We start from the raw sequence: 15284 nt of genomic DNA, 5'->3' as shown, positions 1-15284 counted from the left end.
TGATCAGTGAAGGTGGCTGGGGAGTTTGTGTCCTTGATGCTGAAAGTCAGTAGAAACCATTTGGAGTTAGGCATACACATGAAACAGAGAGCAATAATCTGCCAGCTTGGGCAGGCTGAGCTCAGGCAGTTTATAAACCTAAGACTGTCGGACACTGGCATAAGATGTGGGATCTAAATATCTTAAATCTGCACAGAGTCACCCTACTGAGGCTGAGGCCAAAGCACCTAAGACCAGGATGGCATGCCGTGGGGGGCCAGACTCCTTGAAACTCCTCTGACATGGGACTATCTTCAGGAAACTTGGGGAAGCCAGGAAGATTGATGAGGAAACCGAAGCACAGAGAAATTAAGTGACTTCCCCAAGGTCACAGAACAGACAAGTGGAGTCGGGACCCATGACCTTCTGACTCCCAGTCCCGGGCTCTTTCTACTAATCTATGCTGCTTCAGCGCAGCCCGTTCTGCTCTTTAAACTCACCGCCAATTTCTGGGAGGACACGGACCCCTGCGAGGGCAATCTGGGGCTGAGAGCCCAGCCCAGCCCAACCCGCACACTCTGCTCCTCTGACACTCACCCCCTCACTGTGCCTTATTCTCCCCGTCCCACCATCGACCCCTGGCCCACATCCTACCTCTGGTCTGGAATGCCCTCCAGCCTCACATCCACCAAACTAGCTCTCATCCCCCCTTCAAAGCCCTACTGAGAACTCAACTCCTTCAACAGGCCTTCCCAGACTGAACCCCACCTTTTCCTCTGCTCCTTCTCCCCTCCCCATTGCCCCTACTCCCTCCCTCTGCTCTACCCCCTTTCCCTCCCTGCAGTACTTATGCTTATTTGTACATATTTATTACTATATTTATTTTATTAATGATGTGTATATATCTATAATTCTATTTATCTGTTTTGATGATATTGGCGCCTGTCTACTCGTTTTGTTTTGTTGTCTGCCTCCCCCTTCTAGACTGTGAGCCTGTTGTTGGGTAGGGATTGTATCTACCTGTTGCCAAATTGTAGTTTCCAAGCACTTTAGTACAGTGCTCTGCACACAGTGAGCATTCAGTAAATATAATTGAATGAAAGAACTGGACATTCAGTGAAGTGATGGGGTTCTATCTCTGGAGATCTTTATGGAAAGAATTGGAACTGCTCTACCTGTTTTGGTAGGGGGCAATTAGAATACAAATTAAAACACTGAGAAAGAAGGTTAGAATTCAACAAATCCAGAAGAGATCAGAATGGATCCTACTGGCACCACAGGCAGCTTTGTCCTGGTAGGGAGGACAGCTGGGTGGAGAACTGGAATCAGGCAATGGTTTTTCTCCCCTCCCTGCCTGGGAAGTTACTTTACCATTGCTCTCTTGGTCTCTGAGAAAAGATGAGTTTGCCAAGCCCCCTGCCTCAGTGGGCTCTGATTTCTTAATGAAAATGATGGGTTTCATGGTTGAGTGATTACTTTGTGCCAAATACCATTCTAAGATAATCAAATTGGACACAATCTCTATCCCACATGGGGCTCATTACTTTATGAGATGGTGAACTGGTACTGATTCCCCATTTTACAGATGTGGAAACCAAAGCAAGAAGGGGAGTGACTTGCCAGAAGTCATGCAGAAGGCAGATGACCTGGTTTCTAATAACCAGCTCTGTCAATGGCTTTCTGTGTGACATTGGACAAGTCACTTAGTTTCTCTGTGTCAGTTTCCTCAACTGTAAAAAATGGGAATTCATTACCTGTTCTCTCTCCTACTTAGACTATGAACCCCATAAGGGACACATACCTTGTCTAATTTAACTTGCATCTACCCCGGCGCATAGAACAGTACTTGACACATAGGAAGTGCTTAGCAAAGTTAATGATAATAATAATAATATGGAGCCAGGATTAGCTCTTATTCCTAGGCCCATGCTTTTTCCACTAAGCCACACCTCTTCTCTCTCATCAACATCACCACCATTATGAGCATTGATGGATCTTCTGTGTACATATCATGTGCTTGGGAGCATACAATGAAAACAGAAGGTATGGTCCTTGTCTTTGAGGGCTTCACAGTAAAATGGGGGAAGACAGGCAGACACTGATATCATATCATGTAGTGGAAACAAGAGGGAAATACAGTTCTAAATTGTCTTGTCTTATGCCATCGAGTCGTTTCTGACCCATAGCGACCCCACAGACACATCTCTCCCAGAACGCACCACTCTCCACCTGCAATCGTTCTTGTAGTGTATCCATAGAGTTTTCTTGGTAAAAATACGGAAGTGGTTTGCCATTGCCGCCTTCCACACAGCAAACCAAGGTCTCCTCCCTTGACTCTCACCCATGCTGCTGCTGCCCAGGTTGGGTGAGTTGTGACTTGTAGCAGTTTGCCTTCCACTTGCTAGCCACTGACCAAGCTAGGAATGGAATGGTTAATTCTCCGCTTGACGGTCCCTCCTATAGCCGAGACTGGTAGAGTACTGGAAACTCTCCAAGTGTGACCTTGAGAGGGGAGTTCTAAGTTGATAACCACAAAAGGGAGCAAAAAATGAATACGTAAGTGAAATAAATAAGCTGATAGCCTCTTAAGTCCTTAGGTTCATTCATTCATTCAATCGTATTTTTTGAGCACTTACCATGCGCAGAGCACTGGTAAAGTTCAATTCAGCAATAATCGGAGACAATCCCTGCCCACACTGAGCTTACAGCCTAGAAGCAAGGAGAAAAACATCAAAATGAGTGAGCAATCATTAATATAAATAGTAGTAATAATATTTTCCATGGTAGTGATGCCTTTCTACTTGTTCTGTTTTGTTGTCAGCTTCCCCCTTCTAGACTGTGAGCCTGTTGTTGGGTTGGGATTGTCTCTATCTGTTGCTGAATTGTACCTTCCAAGCACTTAGTATAGTGCTCTGCATACAATAAGCGCTCAATAATTATGATTGAATGAATGAATATAAATAAAATAATTCGAGATATATACACATAAAAACAAGTAAATGGATGGAGGATGGTGGCAATTAGTTATTACTATCTGACTCGCATTCAGTGCTCTGTCACTCAAGAGGGCCATTGGATGTAGTAGTAGTAGTTGTCATATTAGTAGTGTTTACTAAGCACTTAATCAATCAATCAATCGTATTTATTGAGAACTTACTGTGTGCAGAGCACTGTACTAAGCGCTTGGGAAGTACAAGTTGGCAAAATATAGAGACAGTCCCTACCCAACAGTGCGCTCACAGTCTAGAAAGGGGAGACAGAGAACAAAACCAAACATACTAACAAAATAAAATAAATATAATAGATATGGCAAGTAAGATAAATAAATAAATAAATAGGGTAATAAATATGTACAAACATATATACATATATACAGGTGCTGTGGGGAAAGGAAGGAGGTAAGATGGGGGGATGAGGGGGAGAGGAAGGAAGGGGCTCATTCTGGGAAGGCCTCCTGGAGGAGGTGAGCTCTCAGTAGGGCCTTGAAGGGAGGAAGAGAGCTAGCTTGGCAGATGGGGGCTAGCTTGGCGGATGGGAGCTAGCTTGGTGGATGAGTGGGTAAGAATGCAAAAGTGGGAATTAGATATGGTCCCTGCTTTCCAGGAAGCTAGCAGTCCAAGTGTGGGGAGGAAGGACTAGAAACAGACACATCAGGAAAGATGCAACATTCTGTGATATGTACACAGAATGATGCAAGCACCTGACATCCCCCCAGGTTTTTCTCCCTTCCCATCAGCTGGGTCTGGCATAATGGGAGACAAGACCAGGACCCAGAAGGCCAGAGTGTAACTCAGAAGACCACCCATATAAAGGGTTAAATTGGAAAGGAATGAGGAACCAAAGAAGAGAAGCAGCGTGGCTCAGTGGAAAGAGGCTGGGCTTGGGAGTCAGAGGTCATGGGTTCTAATTCCGGCTTCGCCACTTGTCAGCTGTGTGATTTTGGGCAAGTCACTTCACTTCTCTGAGCTTCAGTTCCCTCATCTGTAAAATGGGGATTAAGACTGTGAGCTCCAGGTGGGACAACCTTATAACCTTGTATCTATTCTGGTGCTTAGAACAGTGCTTGGCACATAGTAAGCACTTAACAAATGCCAACATTATTTTATTAACTCAGAAGAAGCAGGATGATTGGGAGTCACCAGCAGTGAAAAAGTCAAGATTTTGGTTTTTCCAGGGTTCTTGGGAGCAGCCAGGCTCTCCCTGTAGGGATCCAGGGCAGGCAGGTTGCAAGGGAAAAGGTCAGAGGAGGTTTATCCAAGCTATAGATGGCTCACCGATTCAGAGGATTGGGATTAGGGATGCAGGGACTCTTCTGCCCTACTATTGTGTGTTCCAGGGAGCCTTGAGGGGAATCAGCTCCCAAGAGGTTCAGGTGCAATAAACATCCCTCCCTTCTCTGGGCTGTACAGGCATTAGATTCAGGGCGATGCTCCTTGTCTGGAGAGCCCCATCCCTGCCAAAGGATTGCTGGGGCAGCAGCAAAGACATGCGAGTCTGCTTGGGCTGGGCTGGGAACAAGAAGTGTGAACTGCAGAGACAGACACTGGCTGAGGGAAGGAGAAAGCAGAAAATTCTGCTGGTGCCAAGCACCACAGCACCCTATCCTGGCTGTACAAAGGAAACACTGGGCCACAGCTCCAAGAGGAGCAATGAGGAGAAGGTGCAGAGGGGGCAGGGGTGGGGTATCTCCATTTCAGCCTTGGTGATGGACGGGGGACAATGTGACCCTCCAAGACAGCACATAGAGTCTTCTCCAGGCATCTCAGAAGAGAAAATGTCAATGTGTCAGTGCTAGGTCATGTGTACGTTTGGTGCAGGGGCATATAGGCAGTGTGGATGCTCTTACATAGGGCAGTTCAGACTCCCAAGTAGCTGCGCCTCTTCAGCTATCAATCATTCTGGTCCCCACACTGATTTAGATTTGATTCCCAGCCCTTGAGAGGAGAGATGCTCAACGTTTTTGGCTGGTGGTGATGCCACCCTTGGTGAATAAGGTCCTCGTAGTCACACTCCTGGGTCTGTCATTCATCAATCAATCAGTGGGATTTATTGAGCACTTTCTGTGTACAGAGAATGTACTAAGCACTTGGGACAGCATGTTACAACAGAGTCGGTAGACATGTTCTCTGACCATAAGGAGCTTATAGTCTAGAAGTCTAAATAATTATTGAATATAAACAAATGATTTATGGATATGTACCAAAGGGCCATGAGGCAGTTGGTGGGATAAATAAATGGTGTAAATCTAAGTGCAAGGGTGATACCTGGAAATTCATTCAGGGATAGAGGTAGGAGGGCAGGTAGGATGGTCAAGTCTGTGAGCTTAGGCATCAGTTCGAAAAAAGGGCATAAATCTTGGGTGTAGTGAGTGTGCTCCTGGTAACTGGGGTTTCCAACTGTCTGGGATCCAGGTGATTCTAAGGAGAAAAAGAGACAAGATTAGAAAGGAATAAAGGGAAATACTTGAAACAAAGATCTGACCTCTTTCAATTCTCAAAGTTCCAGATGTTGTAAAGGCAGCAGGCTGGTCATTGACATTTTTGTAATCAGTATCTACTTTGTGCAGTGTGCTGCCCACCAGCTTTCATACAAGGCCTGTGGGTTTGAACCGCTTCTATTTCTGGCCATTTGATTTGGCTATGGAGAATAATATCTTGAATGATATTTTAATGGGGCTTATTTACTAAGGCTGAAAGAGGAATGGGGAAAGAATCGAGAAAGAAAAAGATAGATGGACAGATAGTTAAATAGATTAATAGAGACATTGGGAGAGAAAAGCTGTATTATGCTTTTCTTGGAAAATGATGGAACTGGTAGTAAGATCCTACCCATTTTATCTATTCTTCTCTTTATCAATGGCAGCACCTGTCCAAGTTTTCTCATCTACCTCTTCATATCCTGATCTTCCCCAAGCCTTTATTTATTGAGAACAACCCCCCTCCTGATGGCCTCAGCTTCTCTAGCTGGCATCTCCCACCTCTATATCACATAGTTTATTAATAATAATAATGATATTTGTTATGCATTAATTTTTTGTCAGGCACAGTAGTACATGCTAGGGTGGGTACAAGAAAATTGGGTTGTACACAGTCCCTGTCCCACATGGGGCTCACAGTCTCAATCCCCATTTTACAGTTGAGGTAACCGAGGCACAAAGAAGAGAAGTGACTTGCCCAAGATAGCACAGCAGATAAGTGGTGGAGCTGGGATTAGAACCCATGACCTTCTGACTCCAAGGCCCATGCTCTATCCACTACACCCGACTGCTTCTCTACACCATGCTTCTTTTATAGTTTGAGACTAATAATTCTTCGTTTTCATAATACTTATTGAATCCACCCTGTTTCCATGTGCACATTGCAGTTCATCATTAAAGAGTTACTTAGGTGACCTGCTATTATCCATGACCTGTTGGGGAAACTATGCTGCTCTGAACATTGCCTCATACTAGTTGATGTATTTCACAAGTTCAATGACATGTTTGCCTCTGTTTAGCTACCTATAAGTAGCTCCAGTGATGCAGATAAAGTTAAGTGCATTTGGAAGATCCATAAATATAACAAATAAACATCTTTTTGATGTTGTTCCCTGCATGTTCCCTGAATTTCTCATTCTACAGAGATCATGTCTGCTGAGCTGTGTTGTGTTCTAAAGTCCCATTGAAGGTCACGTAGTAAGTACAAGATATGCACATTTTTAAAATGATATTTGTTAAGCTCTTACTATGTGCCAGGCATTATACTAAATCAGGGGTAGATAGAAGCTTCTCATTTGACAGACCGCCACTATTCCCATATTCAAATCTCTCTTCAAACCATATCTTCTCCAGGAAGCCTTTATGGATTAACCTCTCATCTCCCCCAGCCCCAATTCTCCCTCCTTTCTGCATTGCCCCTTTTACATACCATATGCATTTGGGTCTGTACCTTCTAAGAACTTTGATAGTCATCCCAACCCAACACAATTTAGGCAAATATCGTTATACTCTGCTTCTTATATCTACTCCAGTGCTTAGAACAGTGCTTGGAAAATAGTAAATGCTTAACAAATACCATAATTATTATTATTATCATTATTCTCCTGTGGGTGATTTATTTTGATGATGGTCTCCTATATTGTAAACTCCTTGAGGACAGGAATCATTTCTATAAACTCTATTGTATCTACCAAGCACTTAGTACAATGCTCTGCCCATAGTAAGTGTTCAATGAATATCATTGATTTGACTGATTGATTTTTCTGGAGAATAAAAAATATGTAGTGCGTACAGAACATTGAGTTATTTACATGCAAAAACCTATCATTTTGTGTCTCACCAATGAATCCCTCAACAGTGTAGTAGGACTTAGCAGGGTGTCCTGTTACAACCTTCAGCCAAATTAAGACTATTATTCCATAATATGGCATAGTGTCTATTGGTTCCTCTCTTGGGGTTAGGTTGGTAGCCATCTCACTCCCTGACAATGTGCTGGTACTTATAGATGTCTCCCTGATAAATTTTCTAGCTGGAGCATCCAAGTCCTAGTATTAGTTGATGCTTAAATCTGGGATTCTCCTATAATGTCCTACTCCTCTGGGCATCCAACTGGGTGACACTCTGGGATATATTATGAGGCTGCACATATGTGATTTATCCCGTTTCTATTATACTATACTACAGAGAAGCAGGATGGTGTAGGGGCTAGAGCACAAGCTTAGGAGTCAGAAGGTCATGGGTTCTAATTCCAGACCTGCCACTTGTCTGCTGTGTGACCTTGGGCAAGTGACTTCACTTCTCTGTGCCTTGGTTTCCTCACATGTTAAGTGAGAATTGAGACTGTGAGCCCCACGTGGGACAGAGACTGTGTCCAACCTGATTTGCTTGTATTCTCCCCAGCACATAGCACAGTCCCTGGCACACAGTAAACACACAACAAATGCCATAATAATAATAATGATATTAATAATAACAATAATAATAATAATAACACTCCCAGACATCTTTACATGGCTTTCCACTGAGGAGACAGAGCCAGTGATAATTCAGGGCTGCCGTGCCGAGGCAAGAGACAGAAAAAACAGGGTTCCAGGATATAAAGGCAATGTGGATGTTCTTACACAGGGCAGTTCAGGCTCCTTGGGAGACTCTCAAGGAGTTGCTGCCTCTTTGGTCATCAATCACTCTTGCCCCCACACTTATTTAGGTTCTATTTCACCCCAGCCCCTGAAAGGAGAGGTTCTCAAGATTTTTGGCAGGTGGATGATGCACCTTTGGTGAACAAGGTCCTCATAACCACACCCCTAGGTCTTTGTCATTCATCAGTCAATTAGTGTTATTTATTGAGCACTGTACTAAGCACTTTGCCCAAGGTCTTGCAAAGATCATGCCAGGTCCTCTGACTCCCAGGCCTGTGCTCTTTCCACTTAGCCATGCTGCTTCCTTATGATCTGAGGAACTTTTCTGGGCAGCCTAATTTGCAGAGTTGTTGCCAGACTCTAATGATGCCAATGACCTTAAATGCATTATAGAAGATTAAGAGATATAGCTAATAGAGGTCTTCTTGGTGTTCTTCCCTGTACATCCCCTGAATTTCTCATACTTCAAAGATGATGTCTGCTGAGCTGTGTTGTGTTCTGAAGCCCCATTGCTATTCAGGCAGTAAATACATCACATGCAATTTTAAAATGATATCTGTTAAGGGTTTACTATTGTGCCCAGCACTGCATTACTACACACTGTACTAAGCGCTTGGGAAGTACAAGTTGGCAACATATAGAGACGGTCCCTACTCAACAATGGGCTCACAGCCTAGAAGAGGGAGACAGACAACAAAACAAAACATGTGGACAGGTGTCAAGTCGTGAGAACAAATAGAATTAAAGGTAAATGCACATCATTAGCAAAATAAATAGAATAGTAAATATGTACAAGAAGATTATTCATTCATTCATTCAATCATTTTTATTGATGGATGTCTAAACATTATGTTCCCTCTTTGCAGGATGATTTCTGAAGGAACACCATCTGATTTAGTTTTATGACTATTTTCAAGACTTTAAGTTGGTGCTAGACCATGCCTTCACATTTGGGTTGTTTCATTATTCTATAAAGGACCTCATCTTTGATGGTGAAATGCGTGTTCAGAACCTCTTTGAAAGATTATTGGAAAGTAAGTTCAAAACTACAATGAAATGAAGTTCATAAATAGGGCAGAGGAGTAACTACAGAAAGAAGCAGTGTGGCCTAGTGAAAACAATATTGCCTGGGAGTCAGAGAAACTGGGTTCTTAATTTCTGTGTTCCTGTTTCCTCATCAGAAAATTGGGAATTAAATTTCTGTTCTCCCTCCTACTTGCTTGCCAAATCCAACGGCTCATACTCTGTTCTAATCCTCTTCGACCTCTCAGCTGCCTTTGACACTGTGGACCACCCCCTTCTCCTCAACACGCTATCTGACCTTGGCTTCACAGACTCCGTCCTCTCTTGGTTCTCCTCTTATCTCTCCGGTCGTTCTTTCTCAGTCTCTTTTGCAGGCTCCTCCTCCCCCTCCCATCCTCTTACTGTGAGGGTTCCCCAAGGTTCAGTGCTTGGTCCCCTTCTGTTCTCAATCTACACTCACTCCCTTGGTGACCTCATTCGCTCCCACGGCTTCAACTATCATCTCTACGCTGATGACACCCAGATCTACATCTCTGCCCCTGCTCTCTCCCCCTCCCTCCAGGCTCGCATCTCCTCCTGCCTTCAGGACATCTCCATCTGGATGTCCGCCCGCCACCTAAAGCTCAACATGTCGAAGACTGGGCTCCTTGTCTTCCCTCCCAAACCTTGTCCTCTCCCTGACTTTCCCATCTCTGTTGACGGCACTACCATCCTTCCCGTCTCACAAGCCCGCAACCTTGGTGTCATCCTCGACTCCGCTCTCTCATTCACCCCTCACATCCAAGCCGTCACCAAAACCTGTCGGTCTCAGCTCCGCAACATTGCCAAGATCCAACCTTTCCTCTCCATCTGAACCGCTACTCTGCTCATTCAAGCTCTCATCCTATCCCGTCTGGACTACTGCACCAGCCTTCTCTCTGATCTCCCATCCTCATGTCTCTCTCCACTTCAATCCATACTTCATGCTGCTGCCCAGATTATCTTTGTCCAGGAATGCTCTGGGCATATTACTCCCCTCCTCAAAAACCTCCAATGGCTACCAATCAATCTGCGCATCAGGCAGAAACTCCTCACCCTGGGCTTCAAGGCTGTCCATCACCTCGCCCCCTCCTACCTCACCTCCCTTCTCTCCTTCTACTGCCCAGCACGCACCCTCCGCTCCTCCACCGCTAATCTCCTCACTGTACCTCGTTCTCGCCTGTCCCGCCGTCGACCCCCGGCACACGTCATTCCCCGGGCCTGGAATGCCCTCCCTCTGCCCCTCTGCCAAGCTAGCTCTCTTCCTCCCTTCAAGGCCCTGCTGAGAGCTCACCTCCTCCAGGAGGCCTTCCCAGACTGAGCCCCTTCCTTCCTCTCCCCCTCGTCCCCCTCTCCATCCCCCCATCTTACCTCATTCCCTTCCCCACAGCACCTGTATATATGTATATATGTTCGTACATATTTATTACTCTATTTATTTATTTATTTATTTTACTTGTACATTTCTATACTATTTATTTTATTTTGTTGGTTTGTTTGGTTTTGTTCTCTGTCTCCCCCTTTTAGACTGTGAGCCCACTGTTGGGTAGGGACTGTCTCTATATGTTGCCAATTTGTACTTCCCAAGCGCTTAGTACAGTGCTCTGCACATAGTAAACGCTCAATAAATACGATTGATTGATTGATTGATTGATTACTTGCACTGTGGGCTCCATGTGGGACAGTGTCTGTGTTCAACCTAATTACTTGATTACCTGATTGCCTCAGTGCTTAGTACAGTTATTGGCACATAGTAAGCATTCAACAAATACCACAATTATTATTATTACATTTTCTGCACCCAAAATAAATTTCACCATTTTGTGCCCAAAGCTCCCTGGTAGAGCAGGATAAACATTGTCACAATTTGTAAAAATAGATGGCATGTAGAATCTATACTGGGTGTAGAAAAATTAGGTTGTTCACATATAAACAATCACAAAAATGCAACTTGTGTCCAATTATAGACCACGTTTGTATTTCTTTGTTACCTGCCGTAAATTCCTGCTTCCCAATACCGGGCACAACTTGTCCACAGGGAAAATCTCTCTTGGAATAGAGCAGTGCGAAATCAGGCCTGGGATTCCATCTGGCCAGCTAGGTGAATCTCTCCACCTACCTCTGTGTCTAGAAAATGTAGAACTCTTTGTAATGTCACTGTTTTCCCTCCTCAACATCAACTTTAAGGCCCTCAATCAGTTTTCCCCCTCATCTCACCTATCTTCTTTTACACCACAATACGACCCACCCATGTTGCTCTTCTAACACCAACCTGTGCCTCCATCTCATCTCTCTCACCACTGCCCCCTGACCTGGAACTCCTCCCCCTTCATAGTCATCATCATCATCATCATCAATCATATTTATTGAGTGCTTACTGTGTGCAGAGCACTGTACTAAGCGCTTGGGAGGTACAAGTTGGCAACATACAGAGACAGTCCCTACCCAATAGTGGGCTCACAGTCTAAAAGGGGGAGACAGAGAACAAAACCAAACATACTAACAAAATAAGATAAAATAATATTCATCAGATTGCCACTCTTCCCATCTTCAAAGCCATTTTAAAACAGTATCTCCTCCAGGAAGCCTTCCTAGAATAACCTTACATCTCCCCGAACTATTCTCTCTCCTTCCTCTATTGAGCCTTAACCTCTTGTTTCCCCACCCTATTCTCCCTTCCCTCTGCCCTTCTGCTTCATCTAGGTGCCTTGGGTGTGTACCTTCTAAAAACTTTGATAGTCACCATACCTCCACACAACTTAGGCAAATATCCTTATAGTCTGTTGTTTCCCTTATTGGTAATTTACTTTGATGACTGACTTGCTCGCTAGATTGTAAGTTCCTTGAGGGTAGGAATTGTGCCTACTAACTCTGTCATATTGCACTCTACCAAGTGCTTAGTACAGTGCTCTGCACACAGTAATACCATTGATTTGATTGGTTGATTTTCTGGAGAATAAAGAATGTGTAGTGTATACAGAACACAGAGTTATTTTATACAACAAATACCTTATCAATTTTGTATCACATCAAAGTACCCCTCAATAGTATAGTAAGACTTAGCAGAGTGTCCTGTCAAAATCTTCGGCCAAATTAAGACCATTTTTCCAAAATATGGCATACTATCTATTTGTTCCTCTCTTGGGGTAGGGTGTCAGCCATCTCACTCCCTGACAATGTGCTGGTATTTATGCATGTCTCCCCAATAAATTTCCTAGCTGGAGCAGCCTGGCCCTGGTATACATTGGTGTTTAAACCTGGGATTCTCCTGTCATGTCCTACTCCTCTGGCCATCCTACTTGGTGATACTCTGGGTCACACTGAGAAGCAGTGTTGTCTAATGAATAGAACATGGACCTAGGAGTCAGAAGGATCTGGGTTCTAATTCCACCTCTGCCACTTGTCACCTTTGGGACCATGGGCAAATCATTTAACATCTCTGGATCTAAATGACCTCATCTGTAAAAAGGGGATTAAGACTATGCAGCCCAGGGACTTTGTCCAACCAGATTTGCGTGTACTCATCCCAGTGCTTAGTAAAATGATAATAACAATAGCTATGGTCCTTGCTAAGGACTTACTATGTACTAAGTATTATTCTAAGCACTGGGGTAGATACAAATTAATCAGGTTGGGCAAAGAACCTTTCTCACATGGGGCTCACAAGCTTAATCCCCATTTTACAGATGAGGTAACTAAGGCTGATAGAAGTTAAAGTGACTTACCCAAGATCACACAGCAGACATGTGGTGGGCATTGGTTCTAAACCTAGGTCCTTCTGACTCCCAGGCCTGTGCTCTATCCACTAATCCACATACAATTATTATTATTATTATTATTATTATTATTATTATTATTATTATTATTATTATTATTATTATTTTATTATATAATGTGAGGTTGTTTAAATCTGGGATTCTCTTTTCAATGTCCCACCCCTCTAGGCATCGCACTCTGGGACACTCTGACACATTGGGAAATATTTTGAGGATGCACATATGTGATTCATCCTGAATCTACTCCCGGACATCTTTACATGGCTTAACACTGTGAGGATAGAAGCAGTGATAATACAGGGCCATTGTGCCAGGGCGAGGGACAGAAAAACCTACTGGTGACAGATTTGTGGGAAAGCACAATTCCAATGCATGGCTGATTTCCTGGGAGCCAGATTTATTAGCCAGAAATAACTTGAGGATTTCCAGGACTCATTCCAATTCTGGAGAAAATCTGGGTTCCAGAAGAGGGAAAGGGAGGGGATTATTTATTTTAGTAACTGCACTCTGAGCCTGATCTTGGACTTTGTACTCTCCCAAGCACTTAGTACAGTGTTCTGCACTCAGTAGTATTAAGTGCTCAATTAATACCACTGGTGATGGGCTGACTGGTTCATTGATTGATTGATTCATTAGAAACTTTTATGTGGTCTGCAGGCCCAGAATTGCTGCAAGGATCATGATGAGTGACTATCATGGGGAATCCACAAAGACAATGCTTATCTGGTCAATTCTTGGTAAAAAAAAAAAGCATCACTATTGTTAAGGTTCTATGAGGGACTTGTTTCTCAACTGAGGTAGCAGCTTTCCTAAAGAGAAATCAAGACAAAGATTACTGGGAAAAGCAAATGGATTCCACTCAGATAGCAGAGCAATAATGTATTTTCTTTAAGTCTCTCCAGAACCTACATTAAATGAAAGAAGAAGAACAGAGTCTCTTCCAGTAAGGTCCATGGACAACAGAAATCACAGTGGCACCCAATTCCACCCCTCCTCCTTCCTCCTTCTGGGGGTACCAGGGTTGGAAGCTGCACACAACTGGCTGGGCTTTCCCTTCTGCGCCGTGTACCTAATCACTCTCATGGGAAACTGCACGATCTTGTTTGTGATCGAGACTGAGCAGAGCCTCCACCAGCCCATGTTCTACTTCCTGGCCATGCTGGCTACCGTCGATCTGGGCTTGTCCTCGGCCACCATCCCCAAGATGCTGGGCATCTTCTGGCTCCACCTGCAGGAGATCAGCTTTGGGGGCTGCCTCACCCAGATGTTCTTCATCCACATGTTCACCATCATGGAGTGCACGGTGCTCATGGCCATGGGCTATGACCGCTACGTGGCCATCTGCAAGCCTCTCCACTACTGCACCATCCTCACCAATAAATCCATTAGGGTATTTCTAGGGTTAGCTGTCCTGAGGAATTTCTGTCTGATAATTCCAATGGTATTTTTTCTCTTGAGGTTGCCCTACTGTGGGCACCGAATCATTCCCCATACGTATTGTGAGCACATAGGCATTGCCCGGTTGGCTTGTGCAAGTATAAAACTCGACATCATTTATGGTTTAGGTGTCATCTGCCTTATTCTTTTGGATGTACTGCTGATTGCCATCCCCTACATCAGGATTCTCTACACTGTCTTCAGACTGCCCTCCCAGGACGCACGACTCAAAACCATAAACACTTGCATCTCCCACATCTGTGTCATCCTTGCCTTCTTCATCCCAGTCCTCTTCTCCAACCTCATCCACCGCTTTGGACAGAGCAAAATCCCCAGCTACATCCACATCCTCTTGGCCAACCTGTACATGGTTGTTCTACCTGGCCTCAACCCCATCGTCTATGGGGTGAGGACCAAGCAGATCCGTGAACGTGTATCCAACATTTTCACAAAGAAGCAATCATTTTGATCAGAACAACTGGAAGAAAGTCCATCTGATCATTCCCTGCTGGTTCCCATAATGCAAATAGAAGCTAACAATATAATTAGGGATTGCCACCAGGTAACTAATTTTTTGTATTTGATGAAGGCACTGCTAATAGTGAATAACTGTCTGTGGAGTAGAGGCATCTGAAAAAACTTATGTTGGCAAAACCCACATGAAGGAATTTGGTAGACCAGCCACCTCATATCGAATTTGTGATGGTATCTTTTTCTTAGTCCTGAGTTTATATCAATAAATTTCCTCATAGTGAACACGTCCAAGTTTTGGTAACTCACCAGTCCCAACCTTACACCCTAATTTATGGTGTACTTTCTGTTAAGACTATCCCCAAATTGAAAGTCATTTTCTGTCACTACTGAGCAATTTGAAAACTTACCCTGCAACCAGACATGGAATCAATTAGGATTCAGCTATCTAACCCAGCACTATGG

General features: G+C 44.0%; 1 protein-coding gene and 1 non-coding gene across 2 annotated transcripts; one reads left to right on the top strand and one right to left on the bottom strand.

The window, feature by feature from the left end:
• Positions 1 to 2354: 2354 nt before the first annotated feature.
• LOC119924624 lies at positions 2355 to 2492 on the bottom strand. Its single transcript, XR_005449327.1, has one exon. It is a non-coding gene; the product is annotated as a small nucleolar RNA SNORA7 (small nucleolar RNA).
• An 11401-nt stretch (positions 2493 to 13893) lies between these two features.
• LOC119939513 (olfactory receptor 52E8-like) lies at positions 13894 to 14817 on the top strand. The gene has a single exon (XM_038759581.1). The coding sequence runs from the start codon at positions 13993 to 13995 to the stop codon at positions 14815 to 14817; it is 825 nt and encodes a 274-aa protein (XP_038615509.1). The 5' UTR covers positions 13894 to 13992.
• The last annotated feature ends 467 nt before the right edge of the window (positions 14818 to 15284 follow it).

The sequence above is a fragment of the Tachyglossus aculeatus genome, chromosome 2 (genome assembly GCF_015852505.1).
Source record: "Tachyglossus aculeatus isolate mTacAcu1 chromosome 2, mTacAcu1.pri, whole genome shotgun sequence".
NCBI lineage: Eukaryota > Metazoa > Chordata > Mammalia > Monotremata > Tachyglossidae > Tachyglossus > Tachyglossus aculeatus.
This window is presented reverse-complemented; position numbering and strand designations above follow the sequence as displayed.

What these genes read in the sequence shown, in the direction of transcription:
- LOC119939513 (XM_038759581.1), top strand. Translation starts at nt 13,993, where the DNA reads ATGGGAAACTGCACGATCTTGTTTGTGATCGAGACTGAGCAGAGCCTC.